Consider the following 23452-nt stretch of genomic DNA (forward strand, 5'->3'; position numbering starts at 1 on the left):
AGCGACGGAGCAGTGCTGAGCCCAAGGGCTTGGTTTCAGAGCAGCTGGGGCCAGAGGAATCCAAGATGTCTGTCCATGAGCCTGGGCTGGGCTTAAATTCCACCCTCCTCCACCATCCCCCTAATTCCATCCCATCACCCATCTCCAAATAGCTGCAGGTAACTTTCACTTCTATTTGCTCCTTTCCTTAAAACATAACTGGTCCCTTTGGGTATAACCCGGCCAAGTCAATGTACGTGCTCAGCCACCCCACGGCACAAGAGGCCCACAAACATGCGACAGGTGTGTGTTAGTTCATGCATCGGGGAAGCAAGGCCCCTGCCCCAGGGGGCTGCGCTCTGGGGTCACACCTCCTGGGAAGCAGCAAGCTTGCCCTGGGAGGGTGCCAGGCCCAAAACAGCTTCACATAACCAGGGTGATCCAAATGTCACCACCCACCAGGGAAACCGGGAACAATGGGATTCCAGTGAGTCAGTTTCTGCCTTCTTCTGAGGTGGGGGTGTGAGCATAGAGGGCCTAACTGCTAGATCTCCCTTCCCACAGAGAGAAGGCTGGGGGAGGCAGGAGAGCCAGGAGGGGGCTGTCACTCAGCAGCTGCTAATTTCTATTCATTATAACTTTTTAAGATGAGCTGAGCTGAGGCGACGCCCATGTGTGGGCTTCAGGTGGGAGGGCTGGGGAGGGAGTCAGGGAACTGGGGTTTGAGGGAGGGTGTGGTGCAGCCCCGTGAGTCTTGCTGTCTGAGGCCTGACGCGCGTAGCAGGGAGGAAGGTGGCGTTGCAGGGCAGTGTCGAGAGCCGAGCCAAAGGTCCCGTAAGAGACGGAGGCCACTGACACACCAGCTGGGCCACTGACACACCAGCTCACCCTCAGGGGTCGGCTAGAGCCCTTTCCCAAGCCCAGCCCATTGGGGGCGTAGACAAAAGCCCGAGGCACACACAGTAAACATGTCACCTGTGTGCTCTGCCTTGGGCCCTACGGAGGAGGAGTGGTGGAGAGCAAGCCTAATAGACTCCATTCAGATCCCAGCACATCACTTCCCAACTGTGTGACCCTGGCCAGTGACTTAACTTCCCTGAGCCTCAGCTTCCTCTTCTATAGAATGGGGCTAATCAAGCCTTTGTTACGGAGTTAGTGTGAGGATGAAGTGAACAAAATGTGGCAAATGTCTAGGAGGTCCCCCGGCACCCGCGGTGAGGACTTAGTAAGTGGGAGCTGTGCCGGATCATCCTCAGCAAGGTCAGCTGACTGGGCTCGGGGCAGAGAAGGACTAACCAGCTCGCTGGCCCCACTCTCCAAGGCAGCCAGAAAGCCCTCTGAGGCCAGGCCCGCCGCAGAGGCACGCAGGAGAGGCCTGGGTGGTGGCGGATGGGGTCGGGCACGTTAGTTCACACCGAGCGGCACACTCCATGCTGCACCCCACGCCGGGCGCCACCTACTGCACTAGTCGCTCTCGGGCCGGTACAGGTACCGCATCATCAGGCTGTCCACCTCCTTCTTGCGTTTCTTCTCCTCCTTCCGAGACGGCCGGTGAGCCTGCCTGGCCTCCTCACCTTCTGCAGCCGGGCCCTTCTTCACGCTCGAGCGGCTGTGGCCTGACACAGTAGAGCCACTGGATGTCGATGAGGACTCCGACTCTGTCTCCGCTCTCTTTCTTCTCGATTTGGACTTCTTCTTGCTCTTCCGAGAGCGCCCCTTCTTCCGCCGCTTGTGCTCCGAGGAATCCTCGGAGCTGGAGCTGGAGCTAGAGCTGGAGCTGCTCCTTCTCCTGCTCCGGCTCTTCCGGCCGCTGCGGGAGCGGGAGACGTCAGCGGCAGAGGCCGAGCGGCGGATGCTGGTGGCCCGCGCCGGGAGGTCCAGTTGGGCGCTGCGGGCACTTTGGATGCTCTTCCGGTCGTCCTCCTCGGAGTCGGGCTCCAGGCTGCTCCTCTGGAACGGGACGGGTTTGTAGCTCAAGACCTCGTTGATGGCGGCCTCCAGGTCTGGGTCCAGGTAGGAGTGACGGCTGACGGGGCGGATGCTGGAGCCGAGAGGCTCATCCGTGGCAGAGGGCGAGGCGTGTGGCCGCGGTGGCACCGACAGGCTGCGGGCCAGCGACGGGTGGCTGTACTGGGAGTGGGCCTCGCTCAAGGCCACACTGGCTCCGTCATCCCACGCATCCAGGCAGCTCTGGCCCAAGGACAGGTGGGAATCAGGGCTGTCCCGGCCCAGGCCCGAGGCCCGGCTCAAGGAAGGACTGAGGGTCCTGGACAGGGTATCGAGCCGGGAGGTGCTGCGCCGGGAACTGGGGGAGCCTGAGAGCGAGAAGCTCATGGAGGAGCGGGCCCCGTCCTCACCGGAGCCGCGCCGTGTGGCTGAGGAGGCCCGGCTGGTGGGGGCAGAGACGGTCGAGGCCCGGTCGAAGTCTGAGCCCCACCGCTTCTCCAGCCCCCGGCCAACGCGACTCCGGGTCTCGGAGAAGGTGGAGCCGCATTCATCTTGCTCTTCCCTGGGGCCTGTGCGGGTCTTCCGGGGGGGCCTCTCTGGGGAGGCTGCGCGCTCGCTCAGGGTGGTGAAGAGCGAGTCCTCGTCCCCAGTGCCCCCGATGGAGTCCTTCAGGGTGAGCCGTTTCCGGTAGCTCAGAGAGCTCAGCACGGAGGCTGGCCTCTCCTCCACCCCCTTGCCCTCCTTCCCAGAGGTGTTGAGGGCCGTTCTAGGGGAGGGAGATGAGGTCAGGAAGAGAGAACCAGTAGTGGATTAGAGGCAGCCCAGAGAGAATGGGGGGGGGGAGGGGAAGGGAGGGAAGAGGGAGGGAGGGAAAGAGAGAGAGAGAGAGAGAGAGAGAAAGAGAGGAGCCGGCATTAAACCCAGAGAATAAAGATACAGAGGGAGGGAGGAGACAGGAGGCAAAAGGAGTGAGCGGCAGCACCCTGGCAAAGTGGCAGTGAGAGCATCGGAGGAAATGAAGCAAAATAATTTGCGTCAGTGAAAATAGCTTCATGGAGAATGTCATGTAAATTAGACCATTGTTCTATTTCATCACTTTTCCCCCTCTAAAACGTTTAGTTCAATTTATTTCATTGTCAACTACCTGGAGCCTTGTGCCACACCGTGGTGAACGGCAGTGGGGCGGGGAAGGCGGCATTATCTGCAATAACAAAATGTTGTTTGGCTGAATAAATTAAACCAATTAGAGGGGGCCGCTGGGTGCTTGTGGTGAGGGGCTGGACTTGGGAAGGGGCCTCAGGGGAGTTGGAGAAGGCGAGGGATTACTTTACAAAGCAGCCTGCCCGCTACTCTGGGAGGGGGTGGAGAAGGGTGTGCCCTGGTGGGGATCAGGATGGTTCAGAGTTGGGGAGAAAGTGGGAGGCGGGGGAGCCAGCAGGGAAACAGCTTGTGGAGGCGTTGGAGCAGAGGACAGAGGATCTCCCTCCCTGCTGCCATGCTGGCTGGGAAGTGAGGGACGAGGAACGCGGAGCCCCGGATTCCAGGGGTAGCTCTCTGTGTGATCAGAAGACTGTGACTTGGCTGGACAATAGGGAACGAGTTCCCCCAGTGGATGGGTGTGAGCAGGAAGCATGGGGGTGGTGGTGAGGGGAAATGGTGAAAAGATCAGAAGAAGGAGAGAATGGGCAGAAAAAGACAGAAGTGGAGCTGTGACAGGGGAGTCAGGGGAGCCAGTGTCTTTTTCTGCCGGCTTCAGGGGCCCAGCCAGCCCTGTCCGGGGTTGTGGGATCCGGAGTCTCCTTATGCCACCTTCCAGTCTTGATTCCAGGGCCCAAACTTTTGGGTAGTTCAACCGACATTTGTCAAATGAGTAAGTGGGGATGAAGTTAAACCTACGGCAAACCGAAGCCCCGAGTCTGGTAGGAAAACATCGTTTGGGAAAAACAAGGGTGCCACCAACCCTGACCTGACACTGAGCCTCCTGGCGCATCGCACACGCTGGGGGCATGCCTGGGCCCCTCTGAGGCATGCCAGGCAAGAGACGCCGGTGGCATGAGACCCGGCCTCTTTGGGATCCAGGCACTGCTCAGCTATCCCCGGGGCCATGAGGTGGCTTTTCCTCCCAGCTCAAGGCCGCACGCTCACCTGGAACTCTTCAAGCTGCCATCGTCGGACGCTGCCTTGGAAGGCCCCTTGTTTTTCGACAACCATGACTTGACCCCGTCGACCCGGTCCTCCAGCTCAGAGTCCACATCTGAGTCCCCCTCGCTGTGGGATGAGGAGCAGAAAGGTAGGCAAGGCCGGGGAGGGAGTGATCACCCGCTGCCCAGGAGGGAGCACTGATGGGGCGGCAGGTTTTTCTCGGGCAGGGGTGGGATGCGGGTGACATGCACATCGGTGAGTCAGGAGGGGAACAAGAGAGGTCAGATGGGGCATACCATTCACAAGGACCCAGCCCCACTCAGCAGGCCACACTGTAGGACAGCCACCAGGAAGACCCTGAGGGGCATGGAGGCACCTCCCATTCTACTTTCTGTGACAGCCCGCTGTTCAGCCAAATAAGTCCAACGGGGATGACGGGGAAACCATCCATGTATCAGTTACAGCTAAATGGCTCTTGGTTAAAAAGAGAGGATTCGTAGGCTCTACGGCCACTCCCAGAAGCCTATTCTGTTTCTTGTGTGCACACTCCCAGAAACGGGGCCGTGGCTACTGCCATTTTCCATGCCTTCACTGTGAGAGCCTGACCGCTGGCTGTGGGTCAGAAAAGACCAGGGCATCTTTCTGGCTTCAGGTTAGCTTGAACGGGAGGCCCCTCGGCTGATGGCAGCGCTAAGCTAACCGAGCACCACAGGCCAGATCCCAGACCCGCCCTGTGACTTCTCCGGCCCTTAAGAAACAAAGAAAAATGAGGAGGGGGTGTCAGCATTTCCTGAGGTGCTAGCACAGTTTCGGGATTCAAACTGCACCCTGGAGATCCACTTGAGCCCAGAGAGTCCCAGACATTGGCTCTGTCTCTCTGAGTCTCCTCTCCCCCTCCTCCCCAGTCCTTGCTCCCCAGTTCTGCTTTCTGGCCAAGCTGGCCTGAGCCCTCTCTACTTGCAGAAAAGCCCAAAGGAGTCAGAGTCTGAGGCTGGAGTCATGGTGACTCCTTCACAAAGCAGTGGGGCTTAGAGACAGCTTCTGAGTGAGAATGCTTCTAGAATTCTGCAAAATGTCTGCTCACCACATTCCCCTGCTATGGATATGCTGGGATTTCTCCTCGATATAAATTTCCTTTCATCTGTGTCAACAGGAGCAGGCCCATTCCTGAATTATGTTCTTGAATAAATAGCCACACAGGCGTGCGTGTGTGTGTGTGTGTGTGTGTGTGTGTGTGTGTGTGAGGGCGTACACACACACACACACACACACGTGCGCGCGCGCACACACACACACACACGCACGCACGCCAGAAACCAGAAACCACCAGACTCTGTTCTGGGGACTGTGAGAGAGCATGACCCGTTGGGAGGGGAACAAAGAGGCATATTTTATGGGCTTCCATCAAATACAGAATTATAACGAAGACGAGGCTGGTTGATGCCCTGGGTAAACAGGAGTTTAGCAGACAGCCCCGAAACCACTAATGCAAGCCCTGTGCCTGTCCGAGCCTGGCAGATTTACTATGGTGCATGGGCCCCATGGAACGCCAATACCACCTGATTTATACACCCGTGCAAAAAACCTCCTTCTCTAGCTTCAGAGCCTGTAATTTATCACCACCGTTCATAACCATATTGATTGCCTTTAGAAAGGAGGTGCTGTATGCATCGCAAAATCTATGTCTACATGTTAAAAGTGTTTCTGTATAAATCTCCCCTAATACTGCACTGTTTACTGCTTTCATTAAGGTTATGGCAATAACAACTGTATCTCTAAGTAAATCGAAACATTATTTTTCTGCCCGCCTTAGCACACTCACTCACTGGCTTGCTCGATAACTTGGAGCTGGGGCCCAGAGCTGCTGAGGACGAAGCCACACCACCTCTGCCATCAGCAGGATTGTGGCTAGGACTGCACACCCCAGTGCGCCTGCGTGAGTGCACACTGGTGTGTGTGTGTGTGTGTGTGTGTGTGTGTGTGTGTGTGTGTACTCATGCATGCACGCACGTGCCCATGCCTGGAAATGGTTTAGAATATGATCTTAAATGCGCATTTTATCAGCCCTCGAAGCTCCTACAGTCCAAGGATGGCAGGGCTAGAACACACAGGGGACAGATAGTCGTGGACCCAGAATACGAATTTCCCTCCTTACATTCAGAGCAGCAAACGGGTGGAGAAGCTGGCCTGGCTGCCCTCACCTTCCCTTTAGTTTCGAGCACATAGATGATGTTTAGGTTCTTTTTCTTAAATAATCAGGCCCGTAAACAAACTCCAGGGGCAGGCAGGCTCAGGGGGCAGTTGAAATTTTAAATGGTCGGAATTAAACCTCGAGTCAAATACAATTTATGTCCAGGCTCATGTGCTATTAGTTAACTGGGAGCCGAATCGCGGGGGAACAAACAAACGGAGACAGAATGGCGAGGGATATTAATTGTGTGTGACAACCGGGCTCCAGCGGCCCTCTATCACTGTTACACACTATTACATTTATCATTAGCTCTCACGGAGTCCTTTGCGCGGCCGCCAGCCCATCCTGGCCAGGGGAGGAGGCCTGCCAAGCCAGAGGGAGTAGGGGGAGGAAATCCAATGCCACGCTAAAAAAACAACCTCCAAACAAACAGCCCTGACGAACTTGACGGAGGATCACTCCGATCCGCCTGAAGGCCTGCACATCTCACACCGGCCGTCCAGCTCCCACCCAGAAAGAAAGAATCGAGAGAGGGCGGATATGCTGGGCTCCCTGCCACCTGACAGACAGGCACCAGCACAAATGCCTGGGGCCTCCCTGTGCCCAAGGCGCCCGCAGGGAGTAAAGTAAACACATCTGGCTGCGTTCCCTTCTCTTGCCAGTTCCCTCCCCCCTGCCACTGCTCCCGGGCTGTGATTAGCTGCCTGGATGCCTTCCCCAAACAAGTAACTGCTAGATGCTCCTCACCTTGTACCTTTGTCTGCCACCAGAAGGTGGTGGACCTTTCAAAATGAAACATACCCGCTTCTTTTGGGTAGCTTGGGCTCCAAAGGAGCCCCAGGGTATGGAAAAATCCAGCCCGAACAGACTTTTCCCCAGAGAAATAGGCTGGGAGGCTTGGTTTCTGAGGAAGGAGAGGGCTGGAGCTCAGGAAGGCAGATTGTGGGTACCACCGAATGAGGCTGAGCTCTCTTTTCTGATGGAGCCCCCGTCCTGCACACCATGGGCATGAGCGCCAGCCTGCACCTTCCTGGGGTAGCGCCTCACTGCCCTGGCCTTGCCTCCCCTCAGGGCAGAGTCAGTGGTGTTAGCGTGAGACCAGCTTGGAGAGTGTGCAAGAGGCCGTGTCCACGTGCGGCATGCAGTGGGGACCCTGGGTGAAAGCCAGTGTTAGGGGCAGTTAGACACCACAGAAGGAGAGGCAGAGAGCGCCTGCGCCCCAGTCCTCACGGTTTATTCTTTCTTTTCTGATACTTTGTCACCATGTCCTGCAAACTGGAAACAGAAAGAAAATGGTGGGCTAGGGGGACAGAAGAAGAAGACTGGAAAACCAGTGGGCAAAGCAAGGGTGGACCTCTCGGCCAAGGTGGACATCCTGAGCAAGACATGGCTCTGGCTGGCTGAGACCAGCTAGGGGGGGTGGGGTGAGTGACAGTGTATCCTCAGAGGGAGGTCTGGGCCGCCCCGGGGCACTTTTTCTCTGCCCCCAAGGAGCAGGCTTCTTATGTGGGCGAGGACCCACTTGCAGGATGGGGCATCAGTGCTCAAGCAGGAAGGGGGCAGGTCTGGGGGTGGGGGTCCGCCCAAGGCAGCCTTCGGAGTTTCTCCAGGGCCTGACCCTCACCCTCCAGAACTGCTGGTCTACCTGCCTTGTGACTTCTTCCTGAGCCTAGGACTATAAATCTCTCTCTCCGAAACCATTCCCTGGGTGGGTTTTATGAGAGAAAATCTCTGGCATGGTAACAAGGTACCATGGGCCTTAAATCTCTGCTTTCCCCAGAGTAGGGCAGGCGCCATCGGAAATGCAGCTAAACGGGGGAATAACTCATTGTGAACAGGCAGAGCTGGAGAGCCAGGTTCCCGGGAGGCCTGAGGAGGGAGGACAGGGAGGGGGAGGGAGGGCATCTCACCCGGGGAAGCACCGGTCCTGCCCTCGGTCATTACAGGACAGGGTCCATGCTGGGGTCTGGCGATGAGGGAAAGGTGGGCTGGTGGCTCAGTGGCAGGGAGACAGAGACTGAAGCTGTTCTACCTCGTGGCCTGCTCCACAGGTGGTCAGAGGGCCTCGGTGCGGCCGCCGCTGCCACAGAGGCCCCCTCACCTGGTGATGAGGTCCTCATTCCCATCGCTCTCCATCTCGTCCTCGATGGCGGCCTGCAGGTCCCCAATGCGCTTGAATGCCAGCTTGAGATCGGCCTGCAGGCTCTGGTTAGCGGCTTCCAGGCTCTCCAGATCCATCTCCTAGGAGGGAGAGGGGGCAGTCGAGTTCACCGGAGGGCCAGTCTCTATCTGGCTGCTCTAGAGAAAGCCCGCTGCAAGTCTCTCCAGGCCGGGAAGAAGCGCCATGGAGGCGCCATGGAGTGCCAGATGGAGACTCGGGCACTGCCCCCGGCCCTCTGGCCTGGCCTTGGGACGTGTTCCTCTTCCTTCCAGAGATCTAAACTCTCGTTTCTTTGTGGCCCATCCCCCACCCCAGCCCAGGGGAGGCGTGCACCCAGACAGCTGCCTGCTCGGGGCCCTGCGGGTTTTGGCACGTTACCAGTTCATGCTTCTTGCGGCTCGCCTCGGCCTCCTTCCTGGCGAGCTCGCCCATCTCCTCCTTGGTGTCGCGGAGCTGCCGCTGTAGCCTCTTGTTCTGCTCCTTCTCCCGGTTCTCAGCTGCTGTGCGCTGATCCCGCTCCTCAGTCAGCTTCTCCATGTTCTCCTTGAGCCGGCTGGCCAGGCTCTGGAGGGGGAGGTAGGGAAGAGAAGCCCACCAGCTAGTCAGAGACGAGAGTGTGGCTCTGACGAGACTCCAGAGTCAGGAGGCCTGGGGTCCAGCTCTGGCACTTGCTGGCACCACTCTGGCACCACTCGCTGCTAGGTCTGCTAGGTGGGCAAGAATTAAAGCTCTCTGAAGAGCCTTCCTTTATCTTTTTTAAAATAAATAAATGAATTAATTAATTAATTGATTTGAGAGAGAGAGCGAGAACGAGAGCGAGAGAGAGAAAGAGACAGAGTAAGCAGGAAAGGGGCAGAGAGAAGGAGAGACAGAATCCCAAGCAGGCTCCAGACTGTCAGCTCAGCCCAAGACGGAGCTGAAACCCATGAATTGTGAGATCATGACCTGAGCTGAGAGTCAGATGCTTAACAGACTGAGCCACCCAGGTGCCCCCTTCCTTTATCTTCTGTAATATGGGAGAATAACACCTACTGCAGTCCTCTGGTGTCTTTTTAAAAAAAAATTTTTTTTGATGTTTGTTTATTTTTGAGAGAGAGAGAGAGAGACAGAAAGAGAGAGACAGAGCATGAGCGAGGGAGGGGCAGAGAGAGAGGGAGACACAGAATCCGAAACAGCTCTAGGCTCTGAATTGTCAGCACAGAGCCCGATGCAGGACTCGAACTCACGAACCGCAAGATCATGACCTGAGCCAAAGTCAGATGCTTAACTGACTGAGCCATCAAGTCATGCCCCTCCCCACCCCCAGGGTCTTTTAAATATTAAATAAGGTAAAGTATGTGAAGGCACTTGGGATGATGAAAGGTGCTATCATCATCATCATCATCATCATCATCACGACCAAGGTCGGAGGAACCCTCTGGCTACAGCCTGGGTCTGTCCACATTGATACCATGGGTGGGGCCTCCACAGTCAGCAGGACTTCCCTCAGGGACTCTGAACCCAGCAGCTCCAAAAGCTAGATCCTGTGCTTGGAGGTGAATGGTTTATGAGAGTTCCTGGATTAGGTAGGAGACTAAACAGTCATCAGATTCTAAGCACAAAGCCATCCCTCTAAGCTTGATGAATCTCTCTTCCTCCAGAAACTGAATACATCGTTCCCTCCCGGGCCATAGGACGTTGCGCAAGAAATGACCTGGAGGTTGCGGCAGAGCATGAGGGAAGGACCTGCTTCTGGTTCTACTGCGGACTGGCCATGGGGTCTCCACCCCAGGCCCCCCAGCCTCTGTGTCTCTAAAATAACAGCACTAGACTATATGATTTCTGACTTTTATTTGTTTTTGAGAGAGAGAGAGAGAGAGAGAGAGAGAGCGCGCGCGTGCGCGCGCGCGCACGGGCAAGCATGAGTGGGGGAGGGGCAGAAGAGAGGGAGACACAGAATCCGAAGCAGGCTCCAGGCTCTGAGCTGTCAGCACAGTGCCCGACGCGGGGCTCGAACCCAAGAACTATGAGATCATGACCTGAGCCGAAGCTGGACGCTTAACTGACTGAGCCACCCAGGTGCCCCTAGACTATATGATTTCTAAGGGCCATTTGTGTTTAACATTCTGTGCGTCTAAACTACAAGACTGCTCTTCTGAGCAGAAGGGAAACAGAGAGAGCCGAGGAAAGGGACTGAGGTCGACAAGGAAAGGAGACAAGTATACAGATCTGCCCCAGAGCCACCGGATCAATGGCTTCTCCTGCCCCTCGATAGCTTTGTGACCTTAGGCAACCTATTTAACCCTTCCTGTATGCAAGATGGGGGTCAAGATATTACCAGCTGTGCTGAGGCTGTGGTGTGTAGCTGAGGAACATCACTGGGTCTCCCCTAACTCTCCCTAGCTTTCCTGAGGACTGTGACCTCATCTTGGGAGCTTCGGCCATACTCCCTTCCCGGGTCAAGGGTACTAATGCCCTCTCAATGCCCACTGCCAGCTCCAGAGTCACCTGTTTCCATCCCTTCCCTGGTGCCTGCTTCACGGGCTGAGGGGCTGCCGGGGAGGTGGCAGGGACACTCCTTGGCATGCACGCCCATGAGCACAGTTCTCATGGAGACCTGGAGGTGCTTCTACAAGTCTACAAGCTCGAGCGGGAGGAGGAGAACTTAAAAATAGGGCGAGGGGAGTGTTCACCCAGAGACAATTCTGCCTGCCTCTCTCTTCCCACCTGCTCTACCGGGGAGGGTGGGGCTGGGCGCGCCGGCTTCCGGAGCCTGGAGCAGAGAGGACTGGATGTGGAGTATGGAGGCCACGGGTGGAAGGGATAACAAGACAGAGCAGGAGAGGGGTGAACAGGAACAGGAGGAGGGTTGAAGGAAAGGATGAAGAGCAGAGGGAGAGGAGGCATGGGATGGGCAGAGAGGAAGAAGTGGGGAGAGGGTGGGGAGGAGAAGTGCAAAAGAAGGGGGCAGACGTGGAGAGAAGCAAAGAGAGAGGAGAAAAAGCAGAGACAAGAAGGGTGGGAAGAAGTGAGGAAAAAAGGCAATAAAAAAGGGAAGGGAGAGAGAGAGCGAGCGCGGTGAGATGAGAGAACAGACTTCAGCCCTCACAGAAGTGGCGCCATCCGCTGCATATTTATGACCCTGCCGGAGAGCAGAGCGAGAGCGAGTGAGGGGACCGGCGGGGGGAGCTCATGGTGGAGGAAAATATGAAGACAAAAAGCTAAGCTGCTCTGGTCCCTTGGCAGAAAGCAAGCACGGAAACAGAATGTAAAGCAGGCTGGCTCCACGGTGCCCAGAGAGCAGGAGGGGCGGGCAGGGGGAAGGCACCCGCCCCGTCAGCTGGCCTGGCAGCTTGGCAGGGGCCTCTGAGGAGCGTCCGTGGCCTGCCCGGCGCAGCTGAGCATGCGTGGCTCCAGCTGCCGGGGCAGCTCTGCCCTGCTCTGGCTACGGACCAGGACAAGTGTGCACCCACCTCCAGACGCTTCACTTGGGTCCTTTCGAACTCCAGGCGGGTCTCCAGCTCCCGGATCTTAGCTTCCTGCCTGCTCACCAGGGACTTGTCCACCATGGACTGCTCCAGGAACTCCACTTGGCTCTGGAGGGCTTGTAGCTGGGGGTGGGGGCAGGAAGAGAAGAGCTGAGCCCAGAAGGGAGGGGCAGAGCCTGGGCAAGATCACCATGGTGACCAGAGGGCCGAGGGAGGGAGGGATGCACTGGGGAGGTGGGAGGACAGGGCCCCGAGCCAGAGGCATTCCCCACCTGGCCCGATGCTGGCACAGATTTTGCCCTTTGGAGGGAAAGGAGAAAGCCGAGGACCAGAGAGGGAATAGAAATGTGAAATGAGGCAGCTGAAGCCAAAATGTCTACCGTGGTGATATGGCTCCAAGCCTAGCCCTTCGCGTGCATTGATGCGGCGGCGTGGATTACTAATAACTGAGAGGAGCGCTTGCTTTCCAACGGGCTTGGGGGTCCGCCCCCACATACAGGGACCCCACACCCTCTTTCTACCAAGGGAGAAAGTCCCCACCTTCTCCTGCAGCTCCTGCTTCTCTTTATTGGCTTCTTCTAGCTGAGCCTGGAGGTCATTCATCTGTGCCAAGTCCCGCGAGGCCTGGGAAAGGAGTGAGTGCTGAAGCAGGATCCCCCATGAACACAAACCCCAGCCCACCACACCGCACATAGAGTGCAGGCCCGCGACTCCCAAGAGAAGTGGCATGGGGGGGGGGGGCGCTTAGGAAGAGGACCAGAGGGCCAGCGTCTGTGGCGCGGGGTGTGGTGGGGCACCTGAGCCACGGCTGCCTTGTGCTTCTTCATCAGCTCATTCATGTCCTCCTGGTCCTCTTCCAGCCGGCTCTGGATCTCATTCTTCTCACGCTGAAGGCGGCTCAGCTGCTCCTCCAGCTGGACGGAGGCAAGACCGATCAGAGGGCATGGGGCCTCGAGTGCCCGGCGGCACCAGGTGGCAAATCCAAACTTCCCCATGCCACCTCCAAAGGGAAGGGGGTGATATCAGGGCCGGGTCCACGCACTGGTCCAGACCCGTGGCGCTCGGGCAGCTGAGACAAAGGCTGTCTTCGCAGCGTGGGCAGACCCTGGGCTAAATGACAGCTGCTTTCTGGCAGCTCTTTGAAGGCTAATGAGAAGGCAGAAAAGGTCTGCCCAGAACAAATGACCCATCATCCTGGCACCAGCAATCTAGGCCCTAACCTGAAGGTACTCTGCCCCCTTCAGGCCTCAGGCAAGGACCCCTGGACTCTGGGAAGCTCTGCTAGCTCGGATTCTCATTCTCCCCCCCCCCCCCCCCCCCCCCCCCCCCCCCCCCCCCGTGGCCTGCTCCCAGGCCATCCAGCCCCCACAGCCGGTCCACTCCTGGGGGGAGGGGAGGAGACGGCCAACAGCAGCTTCAGGAAATGAATGAATCTATTAGCCTGTAATTCCAAACCAAAATGACTGCGTTGGCTCCTTCTCTGCCCCATCCGTCTTATTACCGGGCTGTGGGGAGCTGGGGAAGCCTCCGCCAAGAAATTTATTAACTCGGATTTAAATAAAATGGTAATTTTATAACAGTCTTTTTTAACACAATTAAAGAATTTGAATTACTCACCTGAAAACTGCTGAGGAGCACAAATGTCACGGGGATAAATCAAGCCCGGGAGATTGGCATCTCTCAGCAGATGGGTGACCAGCTGGGGGGCCGCGGAGCCCAGAGCCCAGCCTAGCCTCCCCGCTGCCCCCTTCCCTGCCCAAGGAGGTACTGGTGGCCGCATCCCCGTAATGAATTCCCGGCCGATGGATGGGCCGTGGGAGAGGTAGGGAATTAAAAGGGAAGCATTAAATAAAAGCTCTAATTAGCTGCCGCTTGGGCTTGTCAGTGGGCTGGCCAGGGGAAGAGGAGGGAAACGGAGCCATCCCATCCTCTTATCGGTGCTTCCGCTAATCTCTAGGCACCTGTTTACATCCCTCAGCCACATTAGCTGCCTTTATTTATGGTGTCGGGGCCTGCGGCCAAGCTCCCACAGGCAGGTGGTTAAACAGGGAGATGGGCCCTTGCTGGCTCCCTCTTCCACCTCGCCCCCCTCCCGGCCTCTGCTCTGAGTGGGGAGGGGCGAAGGAGGGGAGGCCCCCTCTCCCTGCAGGAGGTCCTGGAGTGAAGGGAGTGGGCTGGGGCAGGGCCCCCGTCTGGGGGGGAAGGGAGCCACAGGTACAGCTCTATTTTGGTTCAGCCGCCCCCCCCGAGCCTGGCCCGCACACCCCAGTCTCTCACCGCGGTCTTGGCTTTGGCGATGTCATCAATCTGCAGGTGCAGGTCTTCGATCTCCACCTCCATTGCTTTCCGCGCTTTCACGGCCGCTGCACAGGTGAACTCTGACTCCTCCAGCTGGACACAGAGCCACCCCCGCCCCAGGGAGAGACGTCAGCCATTCCCTGGGAGCAGGAGGGCTGTACAGGGTGCTCATAGGGGAGAAGGAGCCCAGGCGCTCTGTTCGCTTGACCCCGGGGCTGTGGCGTGTTGGGGTGCACGCACAGGCATCTGCTGTGGCAGGGAGGGTGGGTACGGGGACCTATCCATGCCATCCTGGGGCTTGGCGGTCACGCTGTATGGCAGGCACAGATCCTAGGAGTCTGGCTGCTACAAGTGGCTTCTCCCCCTTCCCTGTTACCTTCCTTCTCAAGGACTCAAGAATCCCTGAGAGGGGCAGGAGCAGGAGAAAGAACCAGTCCCCTGGAGCTGCCGACTTCCTCTCTGTAAAGATACCTGGTTCTTCAGCTGGGCGATCTCCCTCTTGCTGGGTGCGTTGTTCTTCAGGTGGTCCAGCATGATCTGGGCATCTGCCAGCAGGGCCTTGGTGCGCTTCAAGTCTTTCCGGAGCCGCTTCTCTGACTCCAGGTCCCGCTGGTTCACCTGGGTGGACACCAGAAGCTGGGGCTCTGGGTTCCACCACAGAGCCTCCTCCTATCTTCCCTAAGCCCCTGGTTCACTCTTGCCCTCATTCTGAGAGTCCCCTTAACAAGTAACAACAGAGGAAGTGCCAGGGTCGTGCCGGCCAGTGAGAAAAGCCTGGGGGTGCTGTGTGTGGTAATGACCCCAGTTATACACGCGATGACGGTGGGCTTTACGGAGCCCAGCCCCCTCCCCATTCCCAGCTTTGTATCCCTGAGATGGCCTCCTTAAGGCCGGATGGTACAGGCTGTTGGCCGGGCCCCGCCAGCAGGCCACACTTACCTGGTCGCTGAGCGTGGCGAGCTTGCTCTCCAGTTCCCGCTTCTCTCGAAGCACCTTCTGCTTGTCCTCATACTCCTCCTCAAGCTGCACTTCCATTTGCTTCAACTGCAGGGCCCGGGGACAGAGGCCCACCGGTCCCTTCAGCGTCTGCTTCCAGCCAGTCCCCTTCCCTTCTGGATCCCCCTACCCTGGGAAAACTGTGGGGCGGGCTGAGCATGGAGGACCCCAAGGGGCCAGACCCCAAGTCTGGGGTCCCTAGGGTTTCAAAGCAGCCTGGGAGGGAGAGGAGGGACTTCGTTCTGAGTGGGAGGCTTCGTTCTGGAGTGGGCAGGCCCTGCTGGGTCAGGCTAGCTGACTGCAGAGGGGTACAGAGTGAGCTGTCGCTTGGCACAGAAAGCAGGGAGCATTCGTGCCTCAAAGGACTGAGCTTCTCTATCGACCCCGAGAGCACACATCCCAGCCAATGCCAGGGTCTCCAGCAGAGGTTCCGGGTCCAGAATGGCAATGGATGACAGTGTGGCTAAGGTAGGAAAACAGAAAACCCCTTACTTTATTTTTTTTAACATTTATTTATTTACTGAGAGAGAGAGAGAGTGCGCACAGGCGCAAATGAGTGGGGGAGGAGCAGAGAGAGAGAGAGAGAATCCCTAGCAGCCTCTGCACTGTCAGTGGAAAGCCCAATTTGGGGCTCGATCCCATGAACTGTGAGATCATGACCTGAGCCAAAATCAAGAGTTGTACGCTCAACTGACTTTAAACCCCTTCCTTTAAAGCAGTGATGGGGGAACCAGGGTTTGTACGGGACAGGGTAGGTGCCCATTACCTTACCTTCTTCTGACATGACTGCCGGGCCTCCTCCACCTCCTCATCCCGACTTTCCACCTCCTTGGAATGGGTCTGTCTCATTCGCTCCATTTCCATCTCTAGACGTAGCTTGGCCTGGAGGTGGTTGGGAATAGGGACCAGGTTCCTGACCCCAGTGCTACACCCTGACGGGCAGTGCTCCCTGGGCTCAGGAGTGGGGATGGTCTCTGCCAGAAATACCCCTGTGCTCCTGCCTTGCTCCTGTGGCAGCCAGCTTCTCCACAGAAGCCGAACTCCCTCACTAGATGTTTGTCCCAGGCCCAGGGGAGGCTGCCAGAGGTGGGGACAATTCTGTAGGTCTTCCATTTGGCCTTCGGGCTCTAGCTCCCTGGACTGACACGGTGGCTGGGGGGTGGGCTGGGTGGGCTCAGGGCCTCCTGGCTGCTGTGCATCCTGAACCCCTGAACGCTAGAGCTCAATCAAGATTTGTTCTTGCGGAGAGCTACGTGAAAGCTTAATTACTTTCACACTGTGGCTGGCACCGATCAGGTGCGTACCCCACATTTTGTGAGTAAGGGAACGAATGAATGACTGCACATGGCAACCTGTCCTCCTCCGGCTATTCCCTGGGTTAGTGGCGGGGGGTGGGGGTGGGGGAGGGGGGGATGCTGGTGCATCCCTCGGCCAAACCCTGTAGCACCTGCTCCAACATCTGGATGGTCCCCGCCTGCTCATCCAGCTCCTCTTCCTGATCCTTGACCTTGGCCTCCAGGTCCCGGAGCTGTTTCTTGACCTTGGCCAGAGAGGCCTCATCCTTAGACTCTTGGGAAGAAATGTCCTGGAGCTCAGCCTCCAGTGAGACGACCTTCTGGGTGAACCCCGCAATGTCCATGTCTTTTTCCTGGAGCAAAAGAGAAGATGAGGCCGGCCGGGGCCCAGCCCGCGTCTGTGATGGGGATGGGGCACGGATGCGGGTGGCCCACGCACCTCCAGTTGCTGCTTCAGGCTGAAAGCTTCGGCGAGGAGAGCATCCTTCTCTCGCTGCAGCTTCTCCCGCTGCAGCTTCTCCCGCTGGGCCTCCTCGTGCGCCTGCGACAGCTCGCTGTCAAACCTGTGAGGGAACATGCATGGCCAAGGTGGCTCCCCCAGCGCAGGGAAGAGTCCGGATCTCCGGCACCCAGAAGCCACCAGGAATCAGGGCCACCATAGGACAGGATGCAAGCGGAGGCGGCCTCGCACGGCCCGAAAGCAGGGGGATAGGGCAGGGGTGAGGCAACATCCAGGATACAGGTCAGGCCACCTCGCCCTGCTGAGCAGCCTGGTCTGGGATGGGGGCATTTCACTGTGCCGGTCTAAGGAGCCCCTGTACCAGGGGGGCCTAGGAGGGACCCACAGACAGCTTCCAGGGAAGAGGTGGATAGACTCTGCCTAGTTGCTGTCTTGACCTTTTCCATTTCAACAGATCCAAGAACGAGGGGCCAGGTGGGCACTGAAATAGGTAGAAATGGACGTCCTGCCTCATCTCACTCACTTTCCACAGTTCATCTTGGCCACTCTAGATGAGCAGCTGGCTCTGGCCCCCACCCCTGGGTGCCAGCCTCTGGCCAGGCCCAGCAGAACTCGTGTCACCACCAGGACAGCCCACGCCGGGCTGGAAGCCAGCAGTCCCACTGTGCCCAGCTGGCAGTGCGCTTCGATGGGCACACAGGCCAGGGTCGAGGCCTCTTTCCTTGCTCCTCTACCTCCTGGCCTCCTATTTCCCACCCAGTGACTCTAAATAAGGAGCAAATTGCTGAAATTCCTCTTGACACCTTCCCTGAATAGCTAATGAGGTTCCTGTTGAAAACTGAATGGCTCCCCCCAACCCAACCCCACATTGAAAAAAAAAAAAAAAAAAAAAAAGGTAAGGAAACTCCGGGCAGCTGAAATGAAACCTCATAAGTTGCCCAGCAGGGAGTGCAGCAGGAGACAGTAACTAGGCCGGGCTGGCACTGCCATCGGGGTGCTCGGGAGACGCGTCCCGCTAAGGGCGCCCGCCTCTATGGGAAAGGGAGGGTGGGGTACAGAAGAGAACTAGGGAAGCGGAGAGGCGCGGTGCTGGGAGGGAGGAGTAAGATCTGTCTCTCCTCACTCTCTGCAAGCAGCGCCCAGCTGGGAGGACAGCAGAACGCCCAGGAGGCCAAGGGTAACCCCGGGGTCACTGGAAGGACTCGCCTCTGCCCTGCTCACCCCCAGGGTCGTGGGTGTGATGCTGTTCCTTCACCAAGGCACCCGGGGCCTCTGCTGAGAGGCCCTCCCCTGCAGAGGGGAACTAGGCGCTGTTCCTGCTCCCTGGGGCACCCTGCTGCTCCCAGGGTGTGTGGGTTCCCCGGTGTTGCTAATAAAGGCGTCCCATTCCCATCCCCAGCCAGGGAAATTAATTTAGATTGGATTTTATCCTGTGAGGGCTGCCCCCCTCCTTTGTGTCATTACCATAATGAGATGGAAGTAGCACGGTGGTTTAACAACATTAGCCAGGAGAGGGTGTCTGTGTGGCTGAGGCAAGCGGGAGATGGGGAGCGGGGTGGGGGCAAGGGGCAGGGCCGCGGGTGCGTTCTGCACGGGTCCTGGGTGAGCTCGTCCTACTGGGTCCAGGCAGGGTGATGGGCACACACTGCGGGGAGCACGTCCAAGAGCGAAGGCCCGAGCGGGCCTCCAGTGGGGATGCAGCCTGAGTGCTCCTCAGAGGTCAGGGGTGAGACACATTCCAGGACAAGGGACCATGCAGGCATGGTCCCTGACCCAATTCAGGCCCTCGTTCCTTGTCTCCTCCCTGGAGGGGGAGGCAGGGAGCCCTGTTGGGGTTGCTCTAGGAAGTCTTCTGTGCCCAGGGCGGGGGACCCACCCACCTCCTCTGCTTCTTCTCCAGCTCGTGGTTGCGGACCTGCTGGCCCTCCAGGTGCAGCTTGGTGTCCTGCAGCTCAGCTGTTAGCCGCTGGCACTTCTTCTTGAGCTGCTGCAGAGCCCGCTGGCTCTCGTCACTGTCGGCCTGCAGGTCTCCGAGCTAGGGCCAAGGTGGGGCACAGGGTCAGCAGCCAGCAAGGGGCCCGGAAGCATGGGCGGAGAAGGGGAGGAGGAGGAGGCGGGGGAGGGAGGGAGGGAGGGACCCAGGGATGTGGGTTGAAGTCTGGGACATCCAGGGAACCGAAGACACTCTCTAACAGTTGTTTGCCCTTGGGTGTCCCCAGCACCGAGAGGCTAACAGGTGGACCCTGGGGGCTCGCCGGCTCCGCGTGGCCCCAAGGCCCTCCCAGGCACAGGCCGCCCTCCTTCCGCCAGCCTCACCCGCCTCTCCAGCTGTCTCTTGTTCTGCTGCTCCACCTCCAGCTTGTCCTCAAACTCCTGCTGGAGCCGCTTCTTGGTGAAGTCCACCTCCCGCATGGCTCGCTCGTACTTCAGGCGCCACTCACCACCTGCAGGGTCGGGGGCAGACAAGGGAGGACCAAGCTGCTGAGCGTCCCTGAGAAGGGGCAGAGGGCACGAAGCAGGTGGAATCGGCCAGAGGGACTCAGAAAGGTCTCTGGAGTGACAGCTTCCTCACAAGCCAGGAAAAGACTAGAGAGGGTGTGTGGCTATGTGTGCTGTCCTCTCCCCGGGGACCCTCGGACCATGGCCCTCAGACACTGTCATGATCACGGCTGCATAACCCTCCATGATGATCCCCTACGTTCACCGGCACCTCTACCTTCTCGTCTATTTCTTTCACTGGAGCCTTGCACCAGCTCTACGGATGGGGGATGGGCCCAGGCCAGGGGCGCGGCTGCCCAGGGGTGGGTATCAAGCTTGCCACTCAGGCCACTGCCGAGCTCCTCTGGGCTCACACCCACCTGCGTCATCATCGTCCACCTCCCCGTTGATCTCAGCTGCCCGGATGAGACGGGCCTCCATCACCTCCATTTCCATCACTTCCATTTTCTTCTTCAGCGCATCATACTGGGTCTGTAGAGGGGAGGCGCGTGAGGCTGCCGTCCCACTCCCTCACTCGGTACCAGCCAGGGCCCTGAGCCACGCAGACCACGGTCACGTGCTCACCCAGGGTGGACAGGGGTGCCGGGCCACCTGTCCCCAGTGGGGGGAGCGGATGGATACCAGGGCGTGGTAGTCACTGGCACGACTGTCTTCACCCCGGCCCTGCCCTCACCTGTAGCTCCTTCATCTCCTTCTCGGCTCGGAGCCTCTCGGCGGCCTCTGCGTCCAGCAGCTGGGAGGCGGACTCTCCTGTGTTGCGTTCATCAGTCAGCTCCGATGTCAGCTCTGAGATCTGGGGTTGGGGGGAGGGAGTGGCCACCAGTTGAAATGCCTGCCTCACTCAGCTGGAACCCCTGGGCGGGGCGGAGGGGGGGGCGCTTCCTAGGCCTGGCACCCCGCACAGGTGGCCAGTCGGCCTGGTGTTGGGAGTCACTCACCCGGGTTTCCAGCCGGTCGCTGTTGAGCCGAAGCTCGTTCCGCTCCTTCTCCACCTTCTCAAGCTTGTTCCGCAGTTGCTGGATCTCCTCCTAGGGTGCAGTAAAGAGGGCAAAGTGAGCCAGAGGCACTGCGGGAGGCTGGGGCCTGGAATCAGCACCCCTGGGGTGAAGGGAGCTGGTGAAGCTCGGGCCAGGACACGGGGAATAGGAAGCCGCTGCCTCCCAGGGGCTCCTATCCCTGGACCCTTCCCCAGATGCTAAGGATGCCTGCGATTTTATGCTGAGAGGCTACCCAGCGGCTTAGCCAGCACCCCAGAGGGATGCCTTCCGTTTGATGGGCATAGTTCAAGGACACCAGCTCTCTGGACTAAATAAAGAGGACTTGGGAGCCCAAGACAAGCCGGCAAGGCTTTTGCCCACACGGATGAACCTGTCCTCTCCCATTGGCTTGGCCCTTCCCGGGCTGTTACGTACGTCTTTGTTCCGGATCTGCTCCTCGGACAGCTGCACCTCGATGAGGGGCCGCACGGTGGTAAAGAGTTTCCACCAGGGCCAGTCCTTCACCCCTTTGTTCTTCTTGATGTTCTTCTGCACACAGCGGATGGCCAGGTCCTGGATCTGAGTTGGAGCGGGGGTGGTGCACAACAGGGACCTCAGTCCCAAGCGCAACCAGGATCCCCACCACCGCCAGCAGCACAGCGGCCAGGTTGAACCACCCCGCCCCCACCCCATTCAAACACTCCCTCCACCACCCCTGGCTCTCAGCCTCTCCCCATCCCTCAGAGAGTGGGCGGCAGAGAGCCCGGCGCTGGGAGCACCGCACTGGGCACTAACCGCTCTGCCGTCATTAGGAATAATTTCATCTGCTTTATTTGCTGCCTGATTATTTCCAGCACCCTGGCCTAGATGTGCTATAAAACCTAATCTTGCTGAAACACAAGAGGCGGCGGTGCTGGCTGTTTTATGGACTTGCTAATAAGAAAAGGAGTCGCTGACACAGCTCCTTAATCTTCATGGAGCAGCCTATGATCCAGAGCCCACCTTCCCCTAAGCCCTGCCCCCCACCCCTGCCCTAGGACCAGGCCACACAGCCCCAGAGCTGGGCATACCAGCACACTCTCTGGCACCCAGGAGCTGCCCATTCCCCGCCCCGGCCCAGGGCATGCTGGCCCTGGGAGGCCCGTGCCTCTTCTCCCCCAGCTAACAATAACTCATGGCCCCAAGACCGGCCTCCTGCGCCGGCATGTCCCCTTGAACCCCCGCCCCCACCCCAGGTACTCAGCTCTGCCACCTAGGCCGGGGAGTGGGACCTTTTTCTTCTTGAAGTGCTGGCGGGCCAGGTAGCCCCTGCAGGCCGCCTGGAACAGGGTTAGGTTCCTGCTGGTCTGCTCGTCCCGCTGCTCCTCCAGCCGAGCCAACGTGCCAGCCCTGAAGAACACCTGTGGAGAAGCAGGCCGGATGAAGGCGGGTGATGGGCTCCAGGCAACCCAGCAGGGGAACAGGCAGCTGGCACAGGAGACGGGCGGGCCTGGGAGGGGGCCCTTGGCCTGGGAAGAACCTGAAAATCCAAGGGAACAAGAGAGGAGGGAAGGAGCAAGGAGAGGCCCCGGGATGGCTGAGGGAGGAGGCCCAGGCTGGGGGCTGGGGCGGTGTTTTGGAAGGAGAGGAGTAGGGTGGGAAATCTAACTTCAAAGAGAGATAAAAGGAGAGGGAAGTCAAAGGGAAGGAATCTGGGACAAGAAGGAAATGAAGCGGCCACTGTCAAACGGGGACAGGACACCCCTCAGCAACATCTATGGTGGCTTCTTCCCCCAGGACTGCCAGCAACACCGTCCTTGCCCCCTGGGCCCACAGCCCACCGCAGGGCCCACCACAGGCTCCAGCCACCTCGGATCAGGTGAAGTGGATGGTGGGGAATGTGTGTGAGAAGAGAAAGGTCCAGCAGCCGTGGGCAGAGAAAGGGTGCGGCAAGGGGCAGGGGGTACCCTCCCTGCACCCTCCCCACTCAGTTTCATTTTAGACAGTCTCCTCTTTCATGTGCCAACATCCCACCTCCACACACACACACACACACACACACACACACACACACCCACACACACACCCAGGTTTCATCTCATGAAGAAGCCAGTGGGGTGGGCGGGGGTTGGCCCCATCAAGGGACCTGTTGTACAGGTTTGGGGGCTGGAGAGCAGACGTGAGAGGAACCAGCTGGGCGCCCCTACATCCAGCATTTCCTCTCACTCTTTGGTGGTCTGAGCTGGGGCTGGGTAAAATTTCCCCTGCTAAGAGAAGAAGAGGGGGAAATATATAGGTGAAAAAAGACTCTAGGATCCTCACAGAGGGCAAACGGATATCCGGGAATATGCCCACCTCCACCTTGCCCAGAACACAGAAAATTCCCTTTCTGGGGGCCAAGAGAAGATGTGAACTCCACAGGAAACACTCAGAACCAATATCCCCAGACCCCTCCTTCAGTGAAGAAGTGGGGAGAGGGCCTACACTTTCTGCTGAGAAAGCTTTGCCTCTGGCGACTCCACAGAAACTTAGTCCCCTGGGGCTGGCCTAGGAGAAAGCCAGCTTGGTCCTCTGCAATGTTTCCCCAAATCCCACGCTGGGGCTGAGTGCCTGGGATCTCCTATGGGCCTCAAGCCCTACCTGAGCCTTCATTTCCCACAATGTGTGAGCCTGAGACTCCACCAGGGGGTGGGGAATATCCAAGCCCCCCCAGAGGTGGACACATGGGCTAGTGGCCAGCGCACGTGGGTGTCCGACTAGGGCCAAAGAAGGGAGGTGGCGGGTTACGGGATGGAGAGTGGCCCCCATTCTCAGTGTCTCACAATGAGAAGAGAAAGGGTGGTCTAGGCACTGGGGCAGGGAACCTTAGACCTCTTCCGAGCAGCTGTACGTTAGTGGGGTTAAGAGTCCTTTTGAGTATTAGGTGAAAGCTCGGGGCCCTCTCCTCCCCCACATACCCATCCACACAAATTTTGCAAATTTCAAGAGACTCTCAGATCCCCAAACACCCTGCCTGAACCCTCAGGGTCCTGTGGGCTCAGACTGAGACCGCCTCCTCAGC

General features: G+C 58.4%; 1 protein-coding gene across 4 annotated transcripts in view; it reads right to left on the bottom strand.

The window, feature by feature from the left end:
* MYO18A (myosin XVIIIA) overlaps nt 1-23452 on the bottom strand; it is a 102952-nt gene that overhangs the window by 4558 nt on the left and 74942 nt on the right. The window contains exons 21-41 of one of the 4 annotated variants that reach the window (XM_049636704.1): nt 21684-21812; nt 20848-20991; nt 20374-20463; nt 20109-20228; nt 19795-19906; nt 19253-19380; nt 18817-18971; nt 16916-17039; nt 16629-16829; nt 15953-16063; nt 15125-15229; nt 14657-14803; nt 14165-14278; nt 12685-12801; nt 12428-12511; nt 11873-12010; nt 8799-8984; nt 8361-8500; nt 7490-7534; nt 4072-4194; nt 1440-2692 (exon numbers count right to left, since the gene is read on the bottom strand). In XM_049636704.1, the coding sequence (XP_049492661.1) occupies nt 1444-2692; nt 4072-4194; nt 7490-7534; nt 8361-8500; nt 8799-8984; nt 11873-12010; nt 12428-12511; nt 12685-12801; nt 14165-14278; nt 14657-14803; nt 15125-15229; nt 15953-16063; nt 16629-16829; nt 16916-17039; nt 18817-18971; nt 19253-19380; nt 19795-19906; nt 20109-20228; nt 20374-20463; nt 20848-20991; nt 21684-21812 (3762 nt within the window). In that variant the 3' untranslated portion in view covers nt 1440-1443. The remainder of the gene's footprint in view (nt 1-1439; nt 2693-4071; nt 4195-7489; nt 7535-8360; nt 8501-8798; nt 8985-11872; nt 12011-12427; nt 12512-12684; nt 12802-14164; nt 14279-14656; nt 14804-15124; nt 15230-15952; nt 16064-16628; nt 16830-16915; nt 17040-18816; nt 18972-19252; nt 19381-19794; nt 19907-20108; nt 20229-20373; nt 20464-20847; nt 20992-21683; nt 21813-23452) is intronic. The other 3 variants (XM_049636706.1, XM_049636705.1, XM_049636708.1) reach the window with 3 other exon arrangements.

The sequence above is a fragment of the Panthera uncia genome, chromosome E1, assembly GCF_023721935.1.
Source record: "Panthera uncia isolate 11264 chromosome E1, Puncia_PCG_1.0, whole genome shotgun sequence".
NCBI classification, from domain to species: domain Eukaryota; kingdom Metazoa; phylum Chordata; class Mammalia; order Carnivora; family Felidae; genus Panthera; species Panthera uncia.